Below are 27,441 nucleotides of genomic sequence, written 5' to 3'. Positions count from 1 at the left end.
TCTGGATGTTAAGGATTTAAGGGGATTATATGAATTAAGGATTTTGTGATTTTTTTTCAGCGAGAGCAGCATGTTCATCACTATGGATTAAGGATTAATCTATGATCACGTGGATATTCTGGATTTAATTGGATTATACGAATTAAAGATAGATATTTTAATATTTTTTTAGTGAGAGCAGGATTTTCATCACTAAGGATTAAGGATTAATTTAGGATTTTCTGGATATTAAGGATTTAAGGGGATTATATGAATTAAGGATTATGTGATTTTTTTTTCAGCGCAAGCAGCATGTTAATCACTATGGATTAAGGATTAATCTATGATCACGTGAATATTCTGGATTTAATTGGATTATACGAATTAAAGATAGATATTTTAATTTTTTTTTTAGTGAGAGCAGGATGTTCATCACTAAGGATTAATTTAGGATTTTCTGGATATTAAGGATTTAAGGGGACTATATGAATTAAGGATTATGTGATTTTTTTTCAGCGAGAGCAGCATGTTCATCACTATGGATTAATGATTAATCTATGATCACGTGGATATTCTGGATTTAATTTGATTATACGAATTAAAGATATATATTTTAATATTTTTTTTAGTGAGAGCAGGATGTTCATCACTAAGGATTAAGGATTAATTCAGGATTTTCTGGATATTAAGGATTTAAGGGGATTATATGATTTAAGGATTATATGATTTTTTTTCAGCGAGAGCAGCATGTTCATCACTAAGAACCGTTTTATTCTCAAGACGTGTGGCACAACCACGCCCCTAAAATGCTTGAGTCATTTAATTGGCTTGGTTGAAACTTACTCTGGCTATAATGATATCGAGGTAAGTGCTGTATTGGCTTGGAATAGTAACTTTTACTCTATAAATATGGTTAAACAAAAAAAAAAAATTGTCCGAAACATATTTTGCTGTAACTCTTCTTGGTTGTTATTGATATTTGTGTCTTATTTTTTACTTAAAATTTTCATATTTCATAAGTAACTTCAGCTGTTTTTAAGTCCGGCCCAACGTGAATTATTCAGCCATTTTTGCCACTTTGACAATTTTTATTGTCTTGATGTTTCTGCGTCAAATCGCATATGGCAATGGACGCTAAGTAAAAAACACTGTCAGTAATAACAAAAACTTGAAAAAGAAAGAACTTAAATGAAGAATTAAACTGAAGTAAAAATTAAATGAGAAGAAAAAAGAACTAAAATGAAGCTGTTTCTATGCTGATGTCAAATACGTAAAATTCGCAAAATTAAGCTGCCTGTGGGAATTTAATTTTAGGAAAAGGCTGAAACATCTCCAAAAAGAGGAACATCATTTAATGAAAATTTCAAAAAAAAAAAAAATATTTAATTGGTGGGAATCCCTTCTTTGAAAAAGTATGACCTAAAGTGCACTTTCACATAGTTTTGACCCCCCCCCTGGGTTTACCTGATTCTATTTCTTCCAAGAGTTGATTTGTGTGACCGTAAGTATGTTATATTGTATTAATGACCCTAGTAAAAAAAAAACTAATAGCACGGCAGACATGCAACGTCGACATTGCCATATCAAAACACCTTTTAAAACTTCGTACAAAAAAATTTGCATTTTACAATATGAAATGACCCCCCCCCCCCCCTGTCAAAAATTAATTTTAGGAAAAGGGCAAACCATGTCTGAAAAGAGGAGCATCATTTAATTTAAAATTGCGTCATCAAGTTTAACGTTCCAAGGACTTTAGTATCTTATCTTGTACAAAATACGGAGCTCCTATGTACAAAAATACGGATTTGGTATTTTTGTTGCGTGCGGTCGTGTTATTTGTTTTGTTCATTTTAGGCTCTAGCTTGGTTCCATTGTGGCAACCCTACTGTCTGATAGCTGGTTTTGAGATCCCTTGGATATTATACAAGGATTTGAGATAAGATAAGATTTATTGCAAAAAGCCTGCGGACCATAGCAATACAGAATACAGTCTACAAACAAAATACATCTTTAAATAATAAAAATCAAAAAAGAAAAAAAAAGAAGAACAAAACGACAAGAAAGGAACACACCAAGGTTCAATATTTTCACCAACAAACACCAATCATAATAAAATTCAAATCCTAAAACCCGTAACAAGCTATCCCCTCAAACATGGTTTTCTATGTTTAATCCCTAAACGAAGAAACTTATACAACTGTTTAATAGCACATGTTTTCCTCAGCCATCCGCTCAATTAAGCAACTTTCACTCCCAAACGCTCGTCCAAAATATTCATTCCGCAACTCAGACAGCTCTTCACACTCGGATACAAAATGAAATACATACTCATTCACATATCCACACATAGGGGCCTGCTGCCAGTCTAAACTTTCCCAAAAATTTCCTTCTCACCTAAATCCAAACTATCCCCTCTTACCAACAACAAATTATTCAAATCCTCTTTATACAACCTAAATTTAAAATAAACCTCCTCCCCCCAACAGTTTTGGCTTGGGAGTAAAACCTCAAAGACATAGATTGGTCCTTATGAGCTTGTCGCTCTTGGATATCTTGGTCATATAGGATTCGCAGTCTTTAGCTTGAGAGTAAGCCTAAAACCTCAAAGACATAAGAGAGGATTCTGAAACCAAATTTGCAGAACGCTAATAAGATAAAACGTTATACAAAATAGTGTACAGAAGTTGAGGTTTCTATATTTTTTTGGTGCTCATCTCCCGCTTATTCTAAATAACGGAGCAACTTTAAAAGCTAATAACAAAGTTCATTATAAATACCAGAATAAATTTAGATAAAAATCTAATCGACTTGGTATATTTAAATAGAGAGAAAGTTACTATCAATTAGTGACCTAGTTTCTTAACTTAACCTAGTTTTTGGTAAAGCTGTACATGATAGGTCTTTCTTGTTTTGTTTGTTCATTAGTTTCAGAACTAAATACAGTTAACAAATTTGGAATCCTTGATCTTTGATCAAATTATTTTTTTGAAAAACTGGTTGGACTTGTGTTAGGTTTAGGCTGAAAGAGCAAAATTATCTATGAACAAATTCTGCATGATAGGCTTTACTATGTTTAGCTAAACAGAATATTGAACCTCATCAACTTAGAAACTGATTTAAGCCCCACCTTGAAATAATTACCATGGTCATTTGAATTATGCTCCATTGGACACGTAAATCCTAAACAGGCAGTCCAAAACTTGCAAGTCTTAGTTATCCATTAAATAGTTTTATTTAATCGACCTAATAGCTTTATTTTAAAGTAAAAATTATCTTTGGAATCCTAAAGTTCTTGCAGTTTCATAAATTACGCAAGAACGCTGATCTTCTTAAGTATTCAGCTTCACCTGAGCAATATAGCGTGAGTACAAAGAATACCGTAAAAGATCAGAGACCAAAAATCTAAATGGAAGATTTTTATCTTATTTTACATCACTATCATCATTTAAGGTTACTGTAAAAGAATAAGGCGATTGCAATAGCGTATAACGGTATTTCAGAAACCTCTCTATAGATTGGTCCTTATGAGCTTGTCACTCTTGGATTTCTTGGTCATTTAGGGTTCGCTGGACTTCCTTCAATACTGAAACTCTTTCACCCATTGGGCCTTTTCCTTGGTCATTCCACATCTCCGAAAGGGTAAAAAGGTCCAGTATTTTCTTGACCTGAATTGGCCACGAATCACGTATACCATCCTTCAAGCTCTCCAAATAAGAAGCCGAATCATTTTCTCCCAGAATTTCACCCTTCTAACCAATCTAACATAAAGATGCGCATCTAAAAATGGGCGTACTATGTCATAATTAGCAAAAATCAAAATATTTCATACATGTTTTCTGCTCCCCTCGGTTGTGCTAAGCATTATTAAGGAAAGTGTATAATAAAATTAAATAGAATATGACAGGAAGAAGCTAAGGTGAAAACGGACCTAGTAAGCGAGATGCAAAATGTAATCTATTACTTCTGACTTTTTGTCCTAATTCTTTAAGAACGATTCCTGTAACACAATGACCGTTTAATTCGAATAATAAGCTTTGTTTTAAAATTGAAAGAATATTAGCGTAAAGAGCGAGGTCTTGAGGAGGAGGCAACCCCTTTCATATAAGTAATAATTTATGTTCGTTTTAAGTTTTGATGTTGCTCCCTAGTTTCAGTTGAAAAAACTTGCTTTAAAAAAAAAATTAATTTCTGATCGTTTTTAATTAATACCGGGAAATCCGGCTCTCTCTATGACAAATTCCTGTACTTGTGTGTTATACTCCAACCCCTCAAGTTCACGCTATGTAAAACTCGAGAACAAACCGGTTTCTTCGTTAATTTCTTCGTTACTTTAGAAAAAATTTAAGACTATATTTGCACATTGGTGGGGGGGGGGGGGTAAAGTATAGCGGGTCTGTATGCAAAATGTGTTAGGTACACTTATTCTGTATATTATGAACTAAGAATTGTTTTCTGACTTAAAACTGTACAAATACTTTACACCCCCCCCACCACCCCTTATGTGCAAATTATATATTTCCCATCTATTCTGTCACTTGTCTTTGTCTTGTCTCACACTAAGCTGAAAGAAACTAAAGAAGAAATCAGTTTGTTCTCGAGTTTTAGACAACGTAAACTTGAGTGAGTGGCGTATAATAGACAAGTACCAAAATTCCTTCCCCGTACGGAAAATAAAACTCAAATAAAATTCTCAAAATTTGAAAAGCCTTATTTCCACGGGGGGGGGGGGGAGTAAACACCTAGCACCATCACTGTGCTTTCTTCTCAGTAGATTAGTTATCATTTTGATCACAAACCATGATAATTATTTGTCTAGTCGAAACAACGATTACGACCCTTGAGTCTATCGGCGAATCCACCAAATAATCGACGTTTTACGTGAATCGCGTATAATTTACCTTATCTACAATTTCTTATTCGTAAAATCGGTTCTAGACGCTTACCCCCCGGTAAATATCCCCCTACCCCCCAACTGTACATAGTTAGAAAATTATATTTAGTTGTGTAAAAATTTGACCATAACATTTAGAAATAAAGCCCGTATTTAGATATTTGATTTGTGTTCAAGTTTGTTCGGTTCACGATTGGATGTTTTTGAAATTCACCTTTTTTTATGTAGGATTTGTACTACTCCCGTAAGAATTACAAAAGGCCAGAGCTTCAACGCATGCCACATCGATCTTTCAACGAAGAAGCTGCTTTGCTTGATGAGCTATTTCCAGGTTTGTTTATTTCCCTTATTGACCCAAGTGCGCACACGGGAATCTATTTTTGGGGAGAGAAGAGTAAGCTAGTCACCCTCCTCTCTTCGCCAAAAAAGGCGAACTTTGCTAAGATATGGACACAGGAGTAAAATCTTTCCATTTAGGTAGAGCTTTAAGGTGTGCGGCTCGTAGCTACACCCCCCTCCCCCCACCTGAAAAACACCTGCTTGTCTGGATGACTTTTATAGTGCCTCTCTTGGGCATATTACAGATAGATCTAGGAGGGACATGCGATAAGGGGACAACGAAGCCAAAGGTAAGGTTTAGTTTTGTTTTAACAATTAATTTATTACGAAAATTATATTTTTTAGAGAAAAGAGCTTGAATTAATATAATAATTTGATAAAAAATAGGTAAAGAATACGGCATTAAGTTTAATTGACGCAAACTTGCGTTTATTAAGTAAATTACACTACTTTAAACTATGTTAGCGGGGGCCCTTGCCCCCCTGGATCCGCCACTGAGCAGAGGCATAGATTTTACATTAAGGTCATCGAAGCATCCTCGTAATTTTCTTTTTTAGCTTAAATTGTAGGCTAATTTTGTGTACTAAATAAATATAAAGGTCATCAAGATCTTATTTCGCTTTACTGTTACTTTGTAGACCGTGGCACACGTGGCGCGTTACTATTATTTTGTAGCCGTGATATAACTGTTCCTTAATGAAGTTTCATAAGTTACTATATAGTTACTTGTTAGCTACTTATCTTTAGCTTTTAGCATACGAGCCATAGTTTCAGTAAAAAGAGGTGTGATCTTGACGAAAATTATACCATCGAATACAGCATGTCTGAGAGCTGCAGAGCGGAGGTTTTAAGATTCTCACTTATGGAATACCGAGTTTTGCAATTCAACCGAAAAGGATTGTTACTTATGCTTTGTGACACATGATGAATTTTAAGGGAAAATGCTCTCTTTTTTTTTGACAAAAGTGATTTTACTAATAAGACTTAAATCTTCGGAGCAATGTAAAAGAAAATGTTTAGCTATAATGTTGGTTGTTCTTAACACTTCTAAGAGCATGGGTTCTGTACTCGGGTGTCACAGTTAAGTTCAGAAATATCCCAAGAAAGAGTAGGGGGAGCTTGATTTGAAGCTTCTCTCCAAAACAGGAAAATATTTCATCTTTCACATAAATAAGCAGTTTTTGACGGGATAGAGTATACCATCTTCCAAACATCTATGCAGCGGGGGAGGGGGATTCGGGCTCTCCCCATATCCCTGATATTATATGTTTTGTTTATATTTTCTTTATGATTTACGTCGAGGGTCGACCACTTTTCGCCACCAGCGTATTTCTTGGAGTTCTGCTGTGCTTGACAAACCCCCAGCAAAGCTTGGCTTACTTTCACCTCGCTTGGTGTGCACCATCTGTTGTATGTGATTTCAGAATGTCGGCAACCCCTCGATTTATCTATTTTTTTTCTCCCCCTTCTGCCTTCCTAAACAAAATTTTCAGCGTACTTGCTTTTTGCAGACATATGCAGTTGACGGTAGGTAGATACCATTTTCTATAGTTTAGTGATCGTTAAAGGACGCCTGAAGTTGTTTTAGCTCAGGTTGCGGTGGTGAACCGGAATGCATATAGTTTCTTCAACTTTTTTTTGACTCTTCAGCTGTTTTTTCTTTTTCAGTTACTAAGCTAATTTACAGGGATATTTTATGCGTGGGTGTTCTTCTCAGAATTTAGTTAGTAGACATAGTATGCTGATGTATGACATCGTCAGTGTTATTTGAGTTACTAATTGCAGAAGAATTTGAAAGAATGACTGTGAATGCAATAAAAAGATAATAAAACTGTTGATGTCTGATTTTCTTTTATCATTAATCTCTTGTAATAAATTGCACCGTTTCAGATATTTGGCGAAGTACCATTTCAATATTTGAATAATGTCAGCGCTAAGATTAGGATAAGTTCCAGTTGGCAGTTCTAATTTAGATAGCTGATTTCAAATTCACTTCTATTGTCAGTTTTTGCCTTTGGCTCATTAGCAGAGGTGTAGGCAGTTTTCTCAGCGTCAGGGGCAATGCCAGTTTTAATATTGTTTACCTCTTACGCTTTATGAAAGTATGATGGTTTCATTAATTTTCTAAGGAGTTAAGAACGTGCTCACTGGTTTTTTTACTAGTAATTGAATGGGCCACCATGAAATTTATTAGCATTTTTGTATCCTATGTTCCTTCTTAAATACTTTGATTTTTTTTAGGGGGGCGGGTGGGGGGTATAACCCCTTTGTCTCATTTGAAGTAATTACGTATCTTCACATACAAGTGCACATCGATCTGCTAGAGGGATCTCATGTGGGGGGTAATTGCCAAGATACTTTTTGGGGGGAGATAGAGGTAGGGCTATAAGACGGGAGAAAAACGTGTTGCATTCCTTTTTCCGGAATTGCACGTGTTTTGTTGGTTCTTAAACTCTACAAGGGACCCATAATACCACTACCGTCTCGAGAATTATGTGCAAGATTCTTAGAAGAATATTCACTTTGCCATAGTATTCTACTATCATGTTATTAACATTTCTACTTTTAATATATATCTGGCACAATCACAAAGGCCTATGAACTGTCCCGGGTTGTTCAGTTCTCAGATTCTTTTTGCAAAATTTACCAGTTTTTGATAAGACCCCCCCCCCCTCAACATATGAAGTAATTATATATCTACAAATACAACCAATGCATAAAGACTCGGCAGAAGAATCTTTGTCCTTGCAAGAAATACCAGCCAAAGATTTTTTTTTTTTGGGGGGGGGATCGAGTAAGACGGGAGAAAACCTGTTTTACTCCATTTCCAGAAATGACTTCAATACGCACTTGTTATATTGATCTTTCTTAAGAGTGACACGGGGGTTTTGTTATGTTTTTACAAGTCAGACAGTAATTTCTGGGGGGGGGGGGTCAGACCCGGTACTCCCCTCTGGATACGGGCTTGCCCCTTTAAAACCTTCTAAGATTCTCAGAAACATGTTCACTTTAGCCACGCTAATTTAATATAATGTTAATAACAATCTATACTTTTAATAAAATTGTAGCAAATTCACAAAGGCCTATAAACAGTCCCGGAATGCTCTTATTTTTCTAAGAGTTCTTTGTTTTCTTTGTAAAACTCACCAGTTTTTAAGGGGCCACTGCCCTTACGTTATATGAAGTTACGTCATATGACCAAAGCATAGACCCACTAGAGGAATTGTTTCACCTCCAGCTCACTTAAAAAAAAAAAATAGTCAGACGCACCCTATCTTTAATAGGCGGGATTTTATGTCTTTCTTCATTTCCTCTTAATTTTCAGATGGGGCTGCCTATTGTTTCGGCTCCGTGAATCGAGATTGTTGGTATCTTTATACCTTAAACCCAGTCTTGCCGGCTGAGGTCTTGCGTCGCGTTTCTAGTGGCGGCTCACTCTCTGATGGCCAGTCTGACACTGAATCCATCGAATCAGATGGCTCTGAGAATTCGGATGATTCAGGGATTGCGGCGTGGCTTGAAAGTGGCACTCGAGGATTAACAGAATGTCAAGACCGTGACCATACTATTGAAATTTTGATGACAAATCTTGACCCAGAATTGATGAAGATATTTACTAAAGAGTGCTCGAAAACTGCCGCAGAAGCTACTGAGGTAAGTTTCAACTTAAAAAATATTCAATTGCATATTTCCAATTCGATTTATTATGCATAAAATAAGCAATTTTGGTGGCGATTCATGGGAATGGAAAGTAAAAACCGTTATATTTCAACGTTGTTGTGTAGAAAGGTACCAACTGATGTCAGGGGCACATTGGGGGGGGGGGAGGGATCGCTGGTGAAATTACTTTATAGATTTTTTTTGCCCCACCCTATCCGGTTTTTGAAAAATAACTTTTTTTATATTTTTGTGTTGTCGAGAAACAACAAAATTGCCGCAGAAGCTACTTAAAAAAGGCTTAATTGCTTATTTCCAACCGGATTTTTTACTCATAAAATTATCTATTTTAGTGGAAATTCATTTGAATGGAAAGGATAAAATAATTGCATTTCAACGTCGTCACTTCGCATGGTATCAAGCGATGTCAGGAGCACCAGAGGGGGGGAGGGGTTTTGGTGAAACTGCTTCCATTTTTATACACCCCTTCCCCCACACACAAAAAAAGAAAACTGAGTCAAGTGCTCTGGTAGTTTTTATGTTTATTTTTGTCCTGTTTCTTAAATTTAAGTATTTTTATCGACGCATTCCAGCTTGCTGGTCATTCCATCTTGTTCCCAACCAATGTGAAAATGAGTCTGATCTGACAACTTTATATACTTTTGATATAGACATATTCTTCATAGCAGGCGCATTTTAATGTCAGTTTGCTGCTCATATTAAATTTAAATTTACCCATAGACATCATTATATACATATTGTTACTCTAAGGGTTTAACTATAATCTAAGGATTTGAAGCAGATGCAGTTTTAGCAACAAGGGAAATGAGGCCATGGGTGACTGCCAGAATTGGATATCAGAATTGTCAGATTGGATATCAGAATGGATATCAGAATTGTCATGCAAATTTTCTCAATTTGTTGAGAAGGTCGCATGTCTAATTATTTGTGTTTTTTATACATTAGGCTTACATATGCTTGTAGGTTTTTTTGTACAAGTCTTGGTAGGTTTGTATATAATTATGTCTTGCTTAAAGTTCGTTCGTTTATATTGGATTCATATCAAAGTTATTATGGAAGCTAAGGTTACGCTAAAATATAATCCATTCTTAAGAATTCGCTAGTGGATCATCACAGGCTTTTGTTGATTAATTTTACTTTATATTTGCGTAAATAAACGCGATTATGAATGTAAATCACACCAGGCTAAATTTCAAAGTGAGGCTACAGGGTTTTTTCAAAACAAGAGGTTTAACATTGGCAATGCTAGGAAAATAAATATTTTTTTTAGGTTGACTAGCAAGGCCGTATCCTGGATTTTTTTTTTCTGGGGGGGGGAGGGGAAAGAAAATTTGTAAAACGCAACAAAAATGTGTTTATATGCATTTTCGTTGTTTTTTTACGAGTTGGACCCAACTTTTTTGGAGGGGACGGCTCAAACGGCCTTTTGGTACGACCTTGCAGTCGACAGACAAAATATGTCTCTGACCTCACTGTGTATATATATATATATATATATATATATATATATATATATATATATATATATATATATATATTTGGCTTTGTTGTTCTTGCCAGCTGTGTAGTGTTGAGTTTTGGTGCATTTCTATGTAGTTATTAATTTGTTGCAAAACATTCCTTTGTACTAAATTTTTTCTGAATTTCTTATATCTTCACTCAGAGAAAGAAAAATCGTTGTGTCCATTAACGCACATAGCTAAAGTTTTAGAAGTGGGGGTTGAGGGTGATTATAAGATATTTCTGCTGGATACAAATATTAGTCAGAATAAATTGATTGCATATCTGGAAATATTTTCAACACGATGACAGAAAATAAACGAAAAAGTAAACAAGAAATGAATTTGAAAAAAAACTTTAAATTATTTGAAAATTTCACAAAATTTTATTTTGTTTTATGTGGGTTTTTTTTTTATTGCAAGGATATTGTGGTCTAAAAAAAACCGTTTAAATAATTATATTTACAGAGCAATCTAAATGTATTAGCACCTTAAAGATCCATCACAAAAATCAAATGGATTTAAATAAAAAATAAACAATGTATTAAATTGATAAAAGGTTTAAATAAATGGATTTTACAATCTAAGTGGAAGAAAAAAATGTTGTTTTTTTTTCAAAGTCGTTAATTAACTGTGTAAGAATTTTAATAAGCTGCTGTTTGCTTTATTTAACTTTGATAACAATTTTTTTTCTGTTTTGAATCTACTCTTTTTAAAACTATGCAAAAATCAAAGAAAAAATTAAATTTAGTTGAAAAATAAAAACAGTTACTTGTTCAAAGCTATTATTTAACCGTGTAATTACTTTATGTAGTAATAACTCGTTATTTAGTTTATTTAACTTGAATAATGATATATTTCCCTGATATTTTCTTGTGTATTTTCCCTGTATTTCACTGATATATTTCCCTCTACCCTTCTTAGATTTTTGCAAAAATTAGTGAAAAATTTAGTTAGAGATAAAAAATCTTACAAAAATTTAGTCTGTCTAAGTCTGTATAGAGACTATATATGTCTAGTCTGTGTAGAGACTATATAGCAATAAGCCGTTGCTTAGTTTATTTAACTTGGGTAACGATATTCATTTAATTTTTTTTTTAATTCATTTAATTTTTTTTATTCATTTAAGTTTTTTGATTTTCATTTAATCTACTCGTTAAAATTTTGCAGAAATTAAAAAGTTAATAAAAATTAAATTGCAAAAAATAAAGATGTATGTTGTTCAAAACCGTTGTTTAACTGTGTAGACTTAATTTAACAATAAGCTGTTATAAGCTTGTCTCGCTCAGGGAAGATAATGTATATATATTTTTAATCTTCTCTTTTTAAATTTTCAAAAAAATTTGGTAAAAATATTGAATTGAAATATAACAACGAAAATAGTAATTTGTGAAGCGTAGTTATTTGCCTTATTTCATCTGGAGAACAATATGATCTTTTTTTTTTATTTTAATCATTTTTTTTTTAAGAATAGAAAAAAAGTTAATTTAAAAGCAAGACGTTCATCTTGTGTAGTCGTTATGTAACTTGGCAAAGCCGTTATGCGACAAAATACTGGTATTTGACATATTTAATTCGGAGAGTAATATATTATATTTATTTCGTTTATTTCTTAATAATCTCTTAAGAGAATTAACGAAAATTGTTACTTGAGGAACTAGATGGATAAATGTGAATTTTATCAAAGAACAGGGGATGTTTTGCAAAATGCTTCTAGTTTGCGAGATACCGACTCTAATGGAAAATTTATCTTAACTCCATTATTAGATAAGTTCCTGATAAAGACAATGGCATAAAACTTGCTGTAGTCTGCTTTATGTCATTCAAAGCTGAATGGGGAAAAAAATGTGGGAAACCAAGAGACATGGTATTCTCAAATTTCACCGAAGAGCCAAAAATCCGTAAAATTATGTTTGGAAAAATATTATGTATCTATTGACTAATTTTATACAAAAAAGTTCTAAGACCTTGAGCCTTAGACCTTGCAAGAGATCTACAGCTTTTGCCGAAGGCTCAGTGACTTTCACATATTCAGCCACCAGCTTAATTTCAGCATCTTAAAGTCTTGGCACCTTTAGTATTACTACTAACAACTCACTGTAGCACCAAGCCGCTTGAGGTCAACATAGCTACACGCACACAGCTTTAAACCCTCCCAAGAAGTTCTCATTTCCCCTTAAATCTTTCCTTACGACATGCTCCCATCCAATTCGCGGACGACCTCCTTTTCGTTTGGCCCTAAACGGTTGGCCGACAAGGGCAATCTTCGGCAATCTGCCATCCGCAAAACGGGTCCTAGCCGTCTCAATCTTCTCTCATTATAACCCTAGAAAGTGGGATTGAACCACAGTTCATATAATTATCCAGTATGATCATTCCCTATCTCACCCATTATAAAAACCCGGACCGGGGTGCGAGTGCTCCGGAGAACGTTTTTGCAGATAGAAACATAGGCGGCATCAGATCTTTTCATGGGTAGACAAGTCAGACTGTGATCTAATCGGAAACAAGTGGAAACCCGCGATCTTTTCATGGGTAGACAAGTCAGACTGTGATCTAATCGGAAACAAGTACTAACCCGCTAATAAGATAAGTTTTATTCATCATTAAATACACATACAAAATTAAATTTTATTAATCCCTCAAAGACTCACTGGTCTGTATAAAGAGGGACGACACATGAATTACATACTCATAGATAAAAAACTAAAGAAAATTTAAAATGATAACTTACTCAGATATGAAGGAGAAGAAAAGAAAATATAGATAAAATGGAAACTATAGAAAAAAATAAATAAATAAACTAAATTTATTAATTATATTAAATAGACTCAAAAAGAAAAATAATAAAAAAAAATAAAAAAATATATATATTATTATTACTATAAGCGAATTCCTATCGTCGAAACAGAATTATGTATATTGTCAGGTAGAACCAACATCATAATAGCTGTTACGATATATGTTGTTACGATGCAGAAAGAAGTGGGAGGAGCTTTTTGTTCGCACCGAGAACGAAGACCAGAAATGATCTGCGATAAGCTTACTGGATAATTATATGAACTGTGGATTGAACGCACAGCATACTGTTTGAGATATGGTCGGTCAGTCGGGTACCCAAAATAATCTGTAGGTAATTTAACCGGAAAGTATCTTTAGCCCATTTAGCACCTTTAGCTCATCATATGCTTTGTTCAGTTCATCTTCTTCCTAGAGAGCTAAAAGGGGGGTGAGGGGACCGCCGGCCCCCAAGATTTTTCTGGTGTCCTCATTTGTTTTTTAATCTCTTTTTTACATTTTTAAAAAGTAAACTTGTCAATTATTGGGGCCATTGTCACATTTCTTCCCCAGATTTCCCTCTCGATCCGCTTTTGATTGCTGCAACTTATTTTACAACTTATGACACATTGAAATTTCACTCAGTGCTATTTGGAAAAAAACAAGTCGCTTTCCCACTATTTCTCCAAACCTATCTGGTTCTTTTTTACAAATGTGTGTAACTGGTTGAGTCAGGGTAAGTATGCTAGTGCTTACAAAGGCTGACAATCTTCTAAGTTTCAATGATTTTTATTCGTTCAACTGAAATTTTGAAGTCAAGTCTTTTCGAGTATCAGCCTATTTAAGGTCCATTCACAATGATTCAACACTAAACCGAGATTTCGCTAGTGGTAATTTGAGTCAAGAATTTTTCAGTCAGTCAGAATATCCTATGAATAATTCTGGCTCAAATTAGCGCGAGTTGAATATCTGTATTAGTGAAATTTCATTGTGAATGGGCCTTCACTCAACATAACAGTGCGCCTAAGTCAAATAGTCTCAGTCTTTGAATTTGTATTCATTTAGTCTCTCTTTGATAGTAAAGAGACCTTAATCACAGGGTAGGATATAGTATTAATGTTTTTTTTTGGGGGGGGGGACACCGATAAAAATTCGCCTCTCCCATTGGTATTTTTGCCCTCCAACCCTGTATTTAATGCAACTTTTGACCTTCTGGGAGACAAGCCCCTAAAAGTGTCTTCCCGATTCACCCCTACTGACTCACTGTCATTTGCATAGAGAAGTTGCTGGAGGACTGCTTAACTGGTTCTTTTTGTTTGGGGATCTCTGACAGTTGTTAGTAACATTCCTTTCGTAAATTTTCTTGTCTTTGAAGAACACTATAAGAGTATAAGAACGTTATAAGAACGTTCATTTAATTTTAGGTTCTGAAACTTCTCAAATTTTAAAATCTTTGAGGCCGAATCAATGCCAAGTAGAGACATCTAGCTGAGACAACGAAGCACCACAACAAATAGTGCATTTAACAAATATATATATAATAATATATATGTATATTTGTATTTCAAATTCAGAGAAGAAGTATTTAAATCCGTATTTAAAATACACATAACGAATAAGTTATTCAAATACATGCATTTAAATAGTTGCACAACAGTGGAGATCTGACTTTGTTTGGGTTCGTTTTAAGGGTCGTCTTAGCCCGTCTGGCGTCACTGTGAGTTCTACAATGTTGATCAATTGACGACGCAAATGGAACAGGAATCTCTGAGAAATATGTCGAAAGAAATGTTGAGAAAAAAATTCGAAAGTAATCTGGAAAACATTATATAGTGTAAATTAGTATTTTGGCTGTATTCTTAAAAAAACTGGTTTAAACATTTTATTTTTTTTTAGAATACAGACAAAGCTATTCTTTAAGTTTTTTTTAAGAATACAAGAAAACTAATACATTTTGCAAGAAATATGGAAAATATTATATGCATTAGTATTTTGCAAGTGTTTTTAAAAAAGTAGCTTAAAAGACTTTTCTTGTATTCTTAGAAAACAAATCGTAAAAAAAAATATTTTTTTTTGTCAATCTTCAACAAATCTTCCAGATCTACATCAGCTGTTTTTGTGAAAATGGTCCAGGGAGAGAAATAGGACATGAATTTCTACGCTAAAACCTAGCAAAATCTATAATAAGGCGCTGCTTTTCTTGTTAATCAGAAATTTACTTTGGGGAAATTTAGTTTTTAGAAAACGATTTAACATCTTGGAAAAAAGTTGTGAAAATCCATAAGTTAGTAACATTCTTTGTGGCTATAAAGCCACTACATAAAGCAATCCCCATGCGTCTTTTCTTTGTCTGCTGAATACAAGATATATGAGCAGATAAGCAAAGGTGATACAACGAGTAACTATTTTAACACAGCGAAGTTCTGACGAAACGCAAAGAATATCTCAGCCCTCTGTCTTAGAGCCGTTTTTAGCGAAATCAGTATAGAATTAAAACGTGAAAATTAAAGCCAACTATAAAACAGTCTCATCCAGTGGCGGATCCAGGATTTTTTTTAGGAGGGGGGCAAAATAGGTTGATCCGATAAACTTGCATTAGGAGCAAGTTTAATTAACGCAAACTTGCGTTGATTAAGTAAATTACACTACTTTAGATTATATTAGGGGGGCACGCGCCCCCTTGCCCCTCCCCTTGATCCACCACTAGTCCCAACGTCGTGACTTAAAGCGAATTCTTCTGTTACATTTTGTTATTTATATAATAGAAAGGTAGGGGATCTTCGTCGTTGTTTAAGATAAGTGTGCCTATAGTGGCTAAAGGAAGGGAAATGGAGCTCAGGAGTCACTCAGAGTGAAATTGGACAAAATTTCTACGGCAAAGTCTAGCGCAATCTATAATGGTCATAAATTTATTTAGACGAAATTTTATAAATAGGGAATGGTTCAATGTCTTAAAGTTGCGGAAATGCATAAATTAGTTACATGTTTTGTGAATATATTGCCACTATATTAAACATTTTTTTTTTTTTTTTTTTTTTTTTTTTTTTCTTGGATTGAATAATTGACGTGTATGGCAATTCTCGACAGATCTTCCAGCTCAAAATCAAATAGACAAAGCTGAACAATTCGGTCCATGTGCAAAATTTATAGCTTCTTTGCTTTCTTTAAGTAAAAAACATAATAAAGTATGTTTGTTTGTCCCTGGACCCATTTTTGGCTATTTATTACCTGAAAAGTGCTATTTTTTTATTGAACTAAAATTTCGAAGTTTTTAGGGCAGTACCGTCTTTTTCTCAGTGTTGTCACTGAACCTTGAAAATAACAAAGTAAACATAAATAGTCAAATTTTTAGATGCTTTTCGTCCATAGAAATTTAATTTTTTTTTTGTCCCAATGACAGCTTAAGCTGTTTGTTTTTGTCAATCTTTCACCCGCGTTTCTTATTTTGAGTTTGGCACCTTTTACTGTCAAAAGTGTATTGCTGTAGCCGATATGGAGGTCTTTTCATCAAAAATTCACTTGTTGGAATTCCCGAACTTCTTGTTTAATAAGCGAGCTTTGATTGATTTTGACCAAATGATTGTTTTTTCCTATTTTCACCCTTTATCACTTTTTTTTTTACCAAATCTAGAGTCCTTATTACAAAGCCCAATTAAATCGAAATCTCGTGTTCTAGGCCTAGCAATATGTTTATACTTTGTTTGTTTTTTCTTGGTCAAATTGTTTTATTTCTGTTTTTCTTTGTTAAAAATTGGTTATTTAGTACTTAACAATTACATCAACATTTGTAGTCTAGCAAAAAATGGTTTATGGATATGACTCTTCTTGGCAGCACTTCTTAAACACACATGTTTCCAGAGACCATTCCTATTTCCTTAGAAAATAATTCAAGATTATTTGTTCTAGGAAGATTCTAACACTTTTAAAACCATAAACTTGCTTTGTCTGGCACCTCAAGTCAAGCTTCTGTTTTTTTTTTCTGTTCAGATATTGTCAAATAAAATTAAATTTAAGACGATCGAGTCGTTTCTTCTAAGATGGTAATATTATTCTACTCAGTTGTGTGATTGGGTCGTTCTGCCTCTCCCCCCCCCCCGCCCGAAATGTCCAGATTTTCTTCCATATTTTCCTCTATTTTTGTCAATTTTGCCTTTTTTTTAAGTTCTTTAGACGCACCCCCTTAAAATAAATGCCTGATTACTTGTCTGATGCTCCTGGTTTTCTATTGTTGCATTACCCCATAAAATCTGTTTCTAAGATGTTACCAAAACCTTTATAATTGAAAACATTTAAAAAAAAATACTTCGAGTGCAAACATAGTGGAGATATAAAAAATAAGTCCCTAGATTGAAGATGTTTCCCGAAAACTCATAAAATTATGGACTCTTAAGATTCTTAATCCGGTAACGCCTCGATTGTATGATTGACTATTAGTCAATCGTGTTTTGTGCAAAATTGAATATTCTTTTTTTTTTCAGAAATCTGGGATAAATCGTATCATACCCGGTTGTGTCATTGACGACTACTTATTTGATCCCTGTGGTTACTCCATGAATGGCATACTAAAGACAGTAAGTTTTCTTCGTCGTTTTCTTCTCTGAAACTAATCCTATTTTTAGATCAAAAGGCAGCATTTCAGAACAAAAAGAATTACAATACCCTGGGATGGCGTGAAACTTGCGTATTTTCAAAACTGACGTTTTTAGCTTGAAATCTTTCATACCTGAAGATATTTAATGTGATATATTTTATGTTATTAATTTTATTACATTATAATGCCTATCACTGAAGAAATTGTTTTGTGATAAGGGGCAAAAATGCTGTTTTATGCTGTTTGACGCCATATGTCTTTAGCTCATTTTTTGCTGATTTTTTACCTATGTTTCTTTTTTTAATTTACCGAATTTATATTACCAAAACCGCGTAATTACATATTGAAGTAATTTTAATTAAAAATTGATTTCCCGATTTTTCTTATTTTCTAAGGGATGTATGCTAATTTCAACTTAACCAATTCGACCAGTTAGATTTTATTCTAATAAACACCCCCCGTCTCCCCGAATATAAATCCTGGATATGGCCCTGTCTGTTCTATATGTTAGCTTGCAAGTACACAATTTTTAATCTTGCCTTTTTTCCTACACAACAAATTTCAAGTTTCTTTTTTTTTTATCGCAAAGGAATTTCATGTCCACGCGAAAGAAGCTTGGAGTTTAGTCAAAATAAATAGTTAAAGTTTGCTTTTGCATCTTTTAGTTTACTTTGTCCAATATACTATTTGCCAAGAATTCAATTAATCATTTCCGTGTCTGGTATTTAATGAACTTATCGTATTCATTCTCCATTTTAAAATATTTTAGCATTAATGAAAGTAGATTACATTTAATTTATCATCTAAAATAAGTTCCAATAGTAAGGAGCAAAGTGTCTGCTTCTCATGGGGGAGAGCTATTTTTTTCTCCTGTTTATCGATAAAAAGCCGTTTTCATGGTATATTCACTGGAAAATCTAGCAATATACCGCCCCCTAGGTTTTGAGATATGCTCTTTTCATCTTTATATATGAAAAATCGAGAGTAATTCCTGATTTAATTTTTTTTTTTTCAAAGAAAAAGGCTTTTTTGGTATTTTCATTTAAACAAAATGAAAAAGGACAAAATCGCCTCTCCCCTTCCATAGATTAAGAAAAAAACCTTCATTTTCATGAACTGTCCGCAGATGATATTTCTTGTCCCTGATTTATTTTCTGTGAATTGTGTTGATACTAATCCGGGAGCTTAGGATTAATATCTGTATATTAATCCTAGTCTTATAATATAATCCTAGAAAGGATCATCTTAAAGAATAAAAGATTATTTAGGATAGGATGTTATTCATTACTTTAAAGATAGTTATTTTTCTCTTGTGGTGACAATGGGGAATAAAAACATCTTAAAGTTTTCTTGGCAGGCTCCTCCTTGGTTCCTATGCTCCCTGTATGCTCCTCCTCGGCAATAGTATTCTAGAAGTAGGGGATTAGCCTAAAGCAGACGAATATTCAAATAAACATGCTGAAAGTTTCTGATAAATCCAGTGTCTTCAAAATCTATTTCAAACCAGGTTTTCGCCCTTTCACTGGCAGACCTGCTCTACTTTTTATCCATAACATGCTGTAATACCGTTAGATTCACCATTTAATATTTGTTCCAAAAATAACGGCTGCCACCGTAGTAATTTTGAAAAAAGTGCGAAAAATCGGATATAAAAAAAAAAACTATTAGATTTTTGATGAATTTGATGAAGAATTAGATGAATTTTACTGAATTCAGATTATTAAATTTTGATATAATATTTGGGTGTAAATCGCTGATTTGCTTTCCGTTTTGTCCGTAAAACCCTGTAATATCGTTCAATTGCCCATTTAATGTTCGCTTCTGGTGTAATTTCGAAAAGAGGGGCCAAAAATAGGGTAACTACATGTAAGAGACTATTGAAAGACAAGATTTAGGGAAGGGTACAAGCCCAAAGGCTGCCCTCTCTTTGCGTACCTACCAAAGGGCATGTACATAACATGATTGAAAATTGCGTCAGGCCATCTACGTTAGTTGATCCGTTTTCCTAGGGCACTAGAATTAGTTATCTGTGTCTTCAAGTTTAGGTACCTTTCTATTTCTTGATTAGCAAGCCCCTTCCCTGATTTTAGTTGGATCATATTGAAAGAAAAATGACTTGATATTTTGTTTTTAAGTTTATTTTTCTTAATAATTTTTAATAATACAATCAATAATATTACTTTAATAATACATACTTTTTAAACTTTTTTGTTTAACCTAATATTTTTCTCAAATAAGGGCTTACTTACTATAGTGTTTATTGGTAATTCTTTTAATGCGCAGAATTTGTTTCCCATGGTCGGGGGATATTAAAAAACAAGTTTTATCGATAATTTCTGTAAGATATAGCCATAAATTCAGGAAAATTTTTGGGGGAGGCGTGGGCCCTAAGGCCCTTCCCCTGTATATGTCCCTGTTAGTAGCCTATTTGTTAAACGGCAAGAACAAGTGCTTGGTTTAGTTTGATTTCTGTACTTTCTTGTTTTCATTTTATTTCATTATTTGCTTTCCAGGGGGAATATATGACCATCCATATCACCCCTGAGGAAGAGTTTTCCTACGTGAGCTTCGAATCCAACATTTCGCACGATTGTTATCGCGCCATCATTCAACGCGTTTTGGACACTTTCAGACCTGGAAAATTCGTAGTTACTGCCTTTGCTTGCAAGGTAAGGCTTTAGGAATCATTTTATTTCAATTTATTATTTAATTTAATTTCAATTTAATTTGGTATGCTAACGTTACAGTTCTCCCTTGCTCTTTATTTATCCCCCCCCCCCCCAAAAAAAAAACAAGTACAAAAGAAGTACAACACGCTGAGGAGTACTAGAAAAAGAGAGAGTGAGGGGGGGGGGTCAAGATAAGAACATAGCATCCATCAATAACAACAGAAACATAAGGAGGAAACTAACCTCCAACATAAGGAGGAAACAAAAAAAAACATGAGGAGGAAACTATCAAAACTGAAGAAAAATGAAATGCAGGCTCATTCGAACTGAATATATTTCTTGCTTTAGGTGAAATTCTTATTATATAAATATTTTCCTCTAAATACAATATTTAAATCTAAACATAAACATTATCTCAGTCATTACTACTCAAAGATTTTTTGCATCCAGAATCGTAGGTTACTTTTTAAGGAGTTGGCAACATCGTCCACTTTCTTTTTGCGGGTGAACGCCACTTTTGGACAGCCAACATGAAAGGCGTGTATTTTTTCAAATCTGACATAGTTTTCTTGATATCAGTATGATAAATTTGACTGTCTAAATGAAAATGTCCTCAAAATAAAGAGCGACTCGGTCCAATAGTAATCGAAACTCAAAAAACGGAATTTCGACCGGAAAAGGATTGGCTTTTTACGCTGATTCCAAATATATAAAATTTCCAAGTCTTATGTTACCCATCAAAAGCTATGAGCCTGAGAAAATTTGGCTGATTTTCAAAATGTGGGGGGGGGGGGGCATCCTAAAAAAATCAAATGCATCTTAGTGAAAATTACACCATCAGATCTAGCATATCTGAGAACTTTGCTTTAGAGGTTTAATGCTCCTGTCTACAAAATGTTGAATTTTGTATGGTTTTTTTTTTTGCCGGAAGAAAAATCACCCATACGTGTTAAAAAGTCACAAAAGACAAAGCCTTTGATACTTCATGTGATTAAAAAAAAAAAAACTATGGAAAATTTAGGGTAAATTAGATATTAGATTCATTTTGATCACATTTGTCCCAGGAATATGCCCAGTAAGTTCAAGCAGGTCAGTCAAACAATATTTTCATCGATTTTTCCCGTTCTAGTCGAAATATTGGTTAAATGAGATCCGGTAGCCAAGTTAAAAAATATAGCCAAGGATAAAATTTGGACTTGTTTTTTTGTTTGGCTGACAGCCAAAGGCTGTACCCATAACTCTGATCTGAAGCTTCCGAGCCAGCGTGGATGAACACATTCCGTCAACCAATGACAAAAGACCTAGGTTCACAGATGGGCTCACGCCGGCTGTGAGCTAAAAAAAATCTCAGATCTTCGGGGGTTCTGCACTGGGCGCTACCTAAGATTCGGGCCTTAATAAATAGCACCGATAGATGGGCTGGATCTAAGCTTTGACGCTCCTATGCCCAAGTGTTTTGCTGCTCCGTTTTTGCGAGATTTAAGGGGAAATCCCTGAAAATTTGGGGATAGTGGAAGCACTGAAGAGAACGCAACTGATGAGCCAGAAGTAATGACAGAGAAAGGTGATACCAGACTCTCAGTTGTCATTCTAACTGCGTTACTGAGATCACGCAGCTTTGACTTGATGCTTGTTCTTGCATCAAGTCAGTCCACGGCCTGAACGTAGCTCTTAGTTGCACTAATATTGAGAATCCGTGTATGAATTGTTTTGAAACACTTCCTACCTTCTTCCTAAAAATTGGTGCCTGAAGGGAGGGGGGTCACAGACTTAAGTTATACCCCCAATTATATTTATTGAAAACCCTTGCGAGATTCCATTTTTAATAAGGTGCAATATGTAGACCATTTTTTCCTGAAAATATATCTGTGAAGAGTGGACCACTTGCATAATTTTGGGCCCTTGACCTGATGGTTTCTTGGGCATGGACCCCTGGAGGTGCATATTTTGATTCAGTGCCAAGGATGCCCGTGGGAAGAAAAGGGATTTGGTGCCTTTTAATCATTGTTGTATTCTAAAAAAGAGAACATAACTTTCATAGGAGGATAAAATACATCCTCTCCGCAGTTTCTACAGTTATCCGTTCTATACAAAATGGCCAGGGGAAGATAGGGCATAGAAGAGGAATTTGGCGCCCTCCAATCACTGTTGCCCCCCCCCCAAAAAAGGGCAACATAACTTTCATGAGATGAAATGAGTACTCACCCTAGTTTTAGTACCATCTCTTGTATACGAAGTGGCCAAGAAAAACAGTGAATATTACATGGGATTCGCATAGCTCTTTACTTAGTCGACGCTACAGCATCGACTCTGATATATTTTGGTAACCTTTACCTCCGTTTTTTATAAGTGCAGACAGACCCTTATGTTAGGGGGAAGGGGATTAATAAAAAATGTAATGGATTTAGACGACGTTACTTCTGAAGCATTGAAATTGGATTTTCATGGAATGAACATTTGTATGAGCAAGTTATCACGTGCACTACAGCTGTTCAAAATCAAACGAGCTTAATCCAGGCTTTGGGCTCCCTTCCCGCCACGTAATTAACAACTTCAAATTGTTTACGAAAGTAATAATATAAGCTTGCTTCCTTTTGTATTGAGAAAAAAAAAATATATGACAAAAGCTCCTGCATTAAAAGTATGATGAGCATGATAAAACGTTCTGTATAAAACAAAAACAAAACAATCAGGCGTTCTGTGCTTAATTTCTATGTAATGTACTGTTTTTTGGAGTCAAATCTCTCCGGGGTCCAAATATTCTCAGGGACTATTGTAATTCTTTGGGGGAAAGTGGTTAAGAACGGATATAATCATTCCAAATATCCGGGGGGGATTGAGGGGGGGGGTCGAGAAGCCAGACTAGGTAGTTTTCCCTTTTTTTACACATTCAGCTGCTTAAAATTTCTGTGGAGTGGCTATGATCCTTATATTAATACTGAAATAACTATTTCAAATTCTTTTGGCATATGCTCGGGGAACCTCTTCCAATGTTAATTTGTATAGGAGTTTTTGCTAAATTTCTGAAACGGTTAGCTTTCAAGCCAAAGAAAAAAAAAAGAAAGAAAAGAAACATGTCGTACTTTTAGAGCCTGTGTGATAAGTTATGGTTTGCATCACACTGAACGACTTCCTATTGTCTCGCGTTTTTATATCACCTTTATGAAGAAGAAAAAGTAATTAATTGCGCTCTTAAAGTGTGCTGGTGTGTGCAATGTGGCACCGCGCTACTCATTCGAGCCTCTTTTACGTCTGCTTTTCCATCTTTCAAAAGACTGTTTGGGATTTCGGGATTCTCTAGGGACGCTTTAGGGGTTTCAGTTTTTACACAGCCAGTGTTTTTAAAATATTCAATTTAGAAATAAAAGGAAGAAAAGTTGTGTAAATAACTGTTAAGGAATGCCGATATGGAAGAAAAAATCGAAATGAAAAAAAAAAACAGGTTTCAATGATACAGAAGATTTGCTTTTTCAGTTGCGTTTTCGTCAGTTACGTAGTCTGACGTTTCTCCCTGAACTGTTTGATTGACAAGATTGTAATCCTGGAAACGCCATTGAAATTCCGTCTGGTTTTATGTAATAATATAAATCCACTAACCTTGTCCATAAAAGATAAGTTCCCCCTCCCCTCCTACTAAGGCTGATTCAGAGGATTTGCCTAGGAGATATTATGCTTTTAAAATAATATGTTTGAAGTTTTAGGTTCTGAATTGTATTGTAGTTATTTCTTCCCTGTAATGACATCACTCAATTAATCTTACACATAAAAGGCAAATTTTGTATTTCCCCACCTGTTACTATGCTTGGTCCAAAAGATTTTGGTACTGTTTAATTAGCTGTAAAACACGCGAGAAGTGAAGTTTGGTTAATGCTAATGAAATAAAACAATAGGATAAAAATATAATAGTTTAGAAACAAATTTGGGCTATATATTTGCACATTAGGGGGGTGGGGGTAAAGCATAACATACTTAATGTAACCTCGGTACCTTTATTCTCCCTAAACCCTAAAAAACTAAAGTTTAAATATAGTTCCTGGAGTGAGAAACCCCCTGTTTATACAGCATTAGATAGGAAGATACCGGGTAATAGGCATTTGATCTTTGCTTTTCTCGAGTATCTGTCTCGCATGTTTTACAGCTAGTAGAACAGTATCAGATTTTCTTAAGATATGATGCTTTTGAAGTTCTATTTTTGGAATTTTAGGTCCCCTTCTCCCGCTAATATTGGCCCAAATAATCACATACGAAGTATTTTGCCTTTAAAATTTCCTTTTTAAGGAAATTTTGTTCGTTTTTTGTTTTATTTCGTTTTTTGAGAAAAACAAATTTCGTTTTTGAGTTTTTTTTTTGTTTTTTGAGAAATTCTTATGCAAAAGACCCGCTGGAAATCATGGAAAAGCCCTTGCCCCCAAATTCTATGCTGCATGCTTCAAAGATTCTGTAATACACTCAATTTTAGACTTAAATAAACAAAACAATTATATAATGAATGCATAAGAGATTTATGGCCTTCGCTATAAACCTTCTTTAAACAAACAACAAAATACTTTTGGAATGAATAGGAATATACTTATTTGTTTCTGGGAAAGTTTAAGCCTTTATTGTACCATTGCGTTTCCTATTCTTTCATGGAAGAAAGATCAATAAGAAATGGAGGAATTGGAGAGGATCCAATACAATTCTGAAGCGCTCTTCAAGGTCACACCTTAAATTTCTTAAAGAGTAAATGAACAGTGAATTGTTCCCTGCGTCTAAGCGTCCTTTTTCGTTAATGCCTGTTCAGCTCAAAATGGAACGCGTACGTAAAAATATTTGCGAACACGTAAGCATTCTATTCGCAAAGTTGTACAGCATATAAAAGATCGAAAACGGGGTTGGCCTATCATGACAAAACCAAATGAGTAAAAGTTCTTCTAGAGAACAACGGGTCCATCGTCAGTAGGAAGGAAGAAAAGGGGACCTTTTCCGCTATACGTATACCACTGCTAAGTAGAACTTCCGTTGTATTTATACCACATACTTACGCTAGTTCCCTGCTTAACTCGAAGAAGGCTGATATTTGGCGATATTGTGCAACATTTCCCCCATATTCTATTTACTTTTTTAATTAATCTTTATGTTTGTAATTTTGAAGATTAAATAATTTTTTGAATATTAAATATTCTTTTGCTGCTGTACTAAATTTTACTTACGTGGTTTTTACAGGAAGTAGCTATTGTACATAACGATTATTTTTTCTTTCTACTCGACTCTAGATTCCTTGCTTTTTTTAGACGAAATACGCATTAGATTGTTTTTTTTTTCTGTTTTTTTTTCTCTTGGTCCTAACCCTGTTGTTTTAAGAATGTTTGCGTTAAAAAAAAATTTACTTTTCTGTTTTTTTGCAGCAAAGCAATTGCGAATTTTGAGTAACTTATCTCAAGATAAGTTTACTTTTTCACTGCTTTCAGTTTTATTTTATTTATTTGTACTGAAGACGCCTTGTTAATTATATTAGCGAAACATATGTGATATATTTTTTCCTGTCCGTACCTCCCTGGTCAAAAGACCAGTTTCTCAGTTATTTTGTTATCTCGATGCGGATGCTATATCAAGTTTATCATTTTCATTAACGGATTCCTAACCCTCTACCTCTCCCCCTTGAGCTTCCCCACTTCTCGTCCGAAGGGCTATGCACTTAGCGGTTACTTGAAATAGAACAAACACAATTAAGAGTTATATCTTCAGTGATCTTGTGATCGCTGATCACAGTGATCTACCCTGTGTTATTAACAGGGTAGTGCCTAGTGACTTCATTAAAAAGTAGAAAAAAATGGATAGATAATTGATCTAATTAATTTGCAATATTACAGGATTAAATTAATGTCATTTTTCAGGGCTTGGATGGAGATAAGACACACAAAGAAATAACAACATACACACTTGGTGGGGACTACCTTCGCCGCGATCTGCAATATTGTCAGCTGAAAAACTACGACCTCACCTATGCACTCTACTCGAAATTCCCTAGCTGAGGCCTAAAGGCACCCAGGGTTTACCCTGGGCTACACCAAAGCTACGTTGTAGCTACCCATAGTTTTAGTGTGTCTTTTTCTTCTTTCAAATTCAATGTACCTCCTTATTATATTGTCGAAGGTAAAAATTTAGGGGCGAAAGTTCTAATTGATCAGCTCTTTTTACCTTCGGAGCGTTCGCTTTGTTCCTTGTGGAAAACTAAAATTAGCTGATATTTGAAGTGTTTTTCATCTTAATGATGATGTTCGAAAGTTTTGAATTTCCCGCCATCCATAGCATGTTCTTCCTAACAGATGGCCTATACTGAAGGATAAAGCGATTGTTCGATGTTTTCTTGTCTTTAAGTGTGAACTATGATTCGAGGTGAATCAATTAAAGCATTGTATAGCTTTGTATTGAAATAAATATGCTTGTAGTGGAGTATATACGTTGTTTATGAAGAATTCCTTATCTATATATTTTAGGTTCCCGAATTTTTTTTTTTCTTGCCTCTTGTCCATCATCGTCGTTGACATAAAAAAAAAATTGATAAATAAAGGTCTGGTTTATCTGTTGCAAGATACATCAACTGAAGGCTCTGGGTCTGTACCATTTTTATATGGAAATTATTAAAACCTCGGCACTCAAGTTTTCCCCTTGAAGCCCCTTTTTTGTGTCGGTTTGCGGATGGCATTATTTATGTTTGGGATCATGGAGAGGCTTCACTTTTTTGGTACATCTTAGCACTTTAGATTTGAATCTTCAGTTCATTTTAGAACTGGAAGAAAACCCTAAACTGCCCTTTATAGATGTTTTAATTTTCAATAAGTCTCCTTGCCTTGAGTTTTCGATTTATAGGAAACCCGCACACAACAATTGATAATATATATTTCTCTTCTAACCCTCCCCCGTTTATAAAAAGAGACCCCCCCCCGGTAATGCTTATTGGATCAATTGGAAGATGTATCGACTGAAGCCTTCGGGTCTGTACTGCGCTTCTTAAGCTTAAAAATTGTTCATAAT

The 27,441-nt window shown here is 34.6% G+C and overlaps 1 protein-coding gene across 1 annotated transcript; it reads left to right on the top strand.

Annotated features, from left to right (window-relative positions):
* Positions 1 to 717: 717 nt before the first annotated feature.
* On the top strand, positions 718 to 26,862 carry SamDC (S-adenosylmethionine decarboxylase). The gene is made up of 6 exons (XM_089108474.1): positions 718 to 843; positions 5,099 to 5,201; positions 8,535 to 8,863; positions 17,643 to 17,735; positions 20,269 to 20,424; positions 26,301 to 26,862. Exons 1-6 carry the CDS (start codon positions 727 to 729, stop codon positions 26,436 to 26,438), a joined length of 936 nt encoding a protein of 311 aa, XP_088964600.1. The 5' UTR covers positions 718 to 726; the 3' UTR covers positions 26,439 to 26,862.
* The last annotated feature ends 579 nt before the right edge of the window (positions 26,863 to 27,441 follow it).

This window comes from Artemia sp. Qi Xiang Cuo, chromosome 3, assembly GCF_049724085.1.
Source record: "Artemia sp. Qi Xiang Cuo chromosome 3, ASM4972408v1, whole genome shotgun sequence".
NCBI classification, from domain to species: domain Eukaryota; kingdom Metazoa; phylum Arthropoda; class Branchiopoda; order Anostraca; family Artemiidae; genus Artemia; species Artemia sp. Qi Xiang Cuo.
Note: the sequence above shows the minus strand (reverse complement) of the source record. Positions and strands in the feature narration are given on the sequence as shown.